This window comes from Humulus lupulus, chromosome 8 (genome assembly GCF_963169125.1).
Source record: "Humulus lupulus chromosome 8, drHumLupu1.1, whole genome shotgun sequence".
Taxonomy (NCBI): domain Eukaryota; kingdom Viridiplantae; phylum Streptophyta; class Magnoliopsida; order Rosales; family Cannabaceae; genus Humulus; species Humulus lupulus.
In genome coordinates this window covers 36472946-36475668 of record NC_084800.1, presented here as the reverse complement: position 1 = coordinate 36475668, position 2723 = coordinate 36472946, and the positions used below count along the sequence as shown (strand labels likewise).

Sequence of the window (2723 nt, the reverse complement as noted above, 5' to 3'; positions counted from 1 at the left end):
TTTTTGTTAATTAAATTTTCCCATACAAATTAAAGAAAGTTTAATTCCTATATTTTTGCATATTGATGGCTAAAAGACCATATTTTTTAAAAATTCCCATAAAAAAATACAAAAAAAAAATATATATATAATCATCCCAAAAAAACCTAAAAAGAATATTAAAACAAATTGAAAATAGTACAAAAAAAAAAAAAAGATAAATACGTAAAAATGTAAAATTTCTTTAAAACCATAAAATTGAAAAGAAAAGAAAAAATATCTCACCGTCAAAATGTAATTTTCGGTGAAATTAATAAAAATATCTTTTTAATTGCTGGATAAAAGTAGGTTTTGTAAAGAGTTCCAAAAGTCATTTCTTCTTCAGTCAGTTCTTAAAATAGTGGGCCTAAGGGCCTGTTTGAGTGTATTTTTCTTGGGCCTTAGCCCACAATAGAGTTATGGACTGGTTATAGCCTTAATCCACAGCACATGCAATCGGTCATCATCGTCGGCGGCTATCTTCCGAACTTGATTGTTAAACTGTAAGCAAAGCACATTCCACTTCTCTCTCTTTTATCTATTAAGATTTTTAACCGATTCTTAAGTTATGCATATGTGTGCATAAATTGAACTTTGAATCATAATATCAGAAAGCCTAACCTTTCTCTCTTCTCTCTTACGTTTCTCTCCTTGTCCCGTGCCCTCTCTGTCCTCGGCAGTACTCATCTCAAGCTTGTCATCCTCTGTTTTCCAGTATTCACTGAAAGCAATTTCCATTGCCAAAAGGACTTTCTTTTCTCAATCAGGTACCGAGTTATCTTTTTGTGGTTCTTTCTATCTACAATTTCAATCTTCAATTTTGCTTTTTTAGTTCACAAAATCACAAAATTTCACATTCTCTAGTGAATTCTGAATTGATTTGATAAACCCTTGCATAACAATTTATAATTTGGATTCTGTGTGTTGAACGTGCTCGCTAGGTGTTTGTAGTAATTCTTATGAGAATTGATCACAAATAAATTCTAGTAGAAGTGGTATAATCCCACTCAGTTCATTTTCTGATACGAAAACAAGATTTGATTGGTAAAGCTTTTCATATTTCCTAGCATCGCATTCTTATATCAGATTTCAATGTGTTGATTTTTCTTACCTAGTTCCCAGCCATGAATTTGGTGCCCTATACTCTATACCGTATAAGGGATTTATTAGAATCCCAAGCTCCGGTTGCTAAGCCACGTGAATCCATTATATTGCTACTTGGTGCATTTTGACCAAAATAATAACAGCCCTGCATTTTACAATTAAGCTGTGATAATTTTTTTCTCCTGATAATAAAAGTGTAGAGAGCTCATATATCTATTATTTGATTACACGGTATTTTTGAATAAAAGATTTAGTTGGTCCCACCGAGACAGTTAAGCAACCGTGAGAGAAGCTAAATAAATCTGACTCATTTTTTACAAACTGGGTACAAGATTGTTAAGTTTTTTCACTCTTGTATATGACTTTAATTTGTAAAGTACCCCCTAGCCTAATCTTCAGGGGTGAAAATGCTGCTATTCAACCAAGAATACAAAGTTTGCAACTGGGTTTTTAAGATTATATCTATTTCAATGTCTTTATATGTGTTAGCCTTTTATTACCTTGTACATCATTTGAGGAATAGGATTGTTGACATCCTTACCCATGAAGTTAGAAAGCCACCACTTCCTTGAGTTGCTTCGCAAGTTTTTGATTTATTTAGTTCAGAGCATGACTAATAATAAGCCATGGTTTTTTTTTTTTAGCTGTGTCTGCTTATTTGGCTGTTAGTACTTCTCATTTTACCTTTTATTTTTATGTTAGAGTTGAAGTTTGAGAACAAGAAGGGTGCAGAAATAAAGAACATGGCAAAATCTTGCAAGGGCCTAGCAATGGAGTTGGTGAAGTGCCTTGGTGAATCCGATTGCGTTAAGGTCGAAAACCGGTCATTTAGAGAATGTGCTGGAGAAAAGAGTCCTTCAATACCTAGCGAATGTGTTGGTTTGAGGGAGACATACTTCAATTGCAAACGAGGCCAGGTTGACATGAGAGCACGAATTCGAGGAAACAAGGGCTACTAAGTTGTTAGTTGTCATTGTTTCCCAGATTGGGAATTGAATTTTTGTTGAAGTTCTTCTTGTTAGATTTGTATCCCCAAATGACATGATTCTGCATTATAATATGCAAAATTTTGTAACCATTGTGGAGAATGGATCGAATGGGAATTATATAAGGTTACTTATGCTGTTTCTGTATTAATCATTGTGGAGCCTTCTTAGTATAATTCTACCATTACCATTAATTCTAGTTTTTCTTGATTATGCTATTTCTTCTATGTGCATTGGAATTTAGAAACTTATGAAAATAGACTGCTGCTGGTGTTACGTTCATTCAGCGACCCCCATATTACAATAATTTGGCTGTTTGTGTAGTTTTTACAGTTAGGCTGCTTTCGTTTCCCTCTGTTAAGAACACATGGTATGATTGTGTTACTGTGCAGCAATCAGAAGCCAGGCAATGTTGTTGGCATTACTAAGCCTCGATAAAAAATGTAAGATTTGGAAGAGCTTGGCACATAAATATTAGTGCTCCTTTAACAGATGCAGTTCTACAGCCACTGCAGCAAATTTCATTGATCTTGTGCGCAATGTTAGCACCCGATTGTTGCATATGATGTCTATTAAAAGATGCTGTTGGTACTCTCTGCAAATCACATATTTGGA

At 34.1% G+C, this 2723-nt stretch overlaps 1 protein-coding gene across 2 annotated transcripts; it reads left to right on the top strand.

The window, feature by feature from the left end:
• The first annotated feature begins 385 nt into the window (after positions 1–385).
• On the top strand, positions 386–2259 carry LOC133796799 (uncharacterized). 2 transcript variants are annotated; one of them, XM_062234463.1, is made up of 3 exons: positions 386–521; positions 699–785; positions 1825–2259. In XM_062234463.1, exon 3 carries the CDS (start codon positions 1866–1868, stop codon positions 2079–2081), a length of 216 nt encoding a protein of 71 aa, XP_062090447.1. In that variant the 5' UTR covers positions 386–521; positions 699–785; positions 1825–1865; the 3' UTR covers positions 2082–2259. The 2 variants fall into 2 exon arrangements, with proteins under 2 accessions (XP_062090447.1, XP_062090446.1); XM_062234462.1 differs by lacking the exon at positions 386–521 and having other exon boundaries at positions 531–785.
• The last annotated feature ends 464 nt before the right edge of the window (positions 2260–2723 follow it).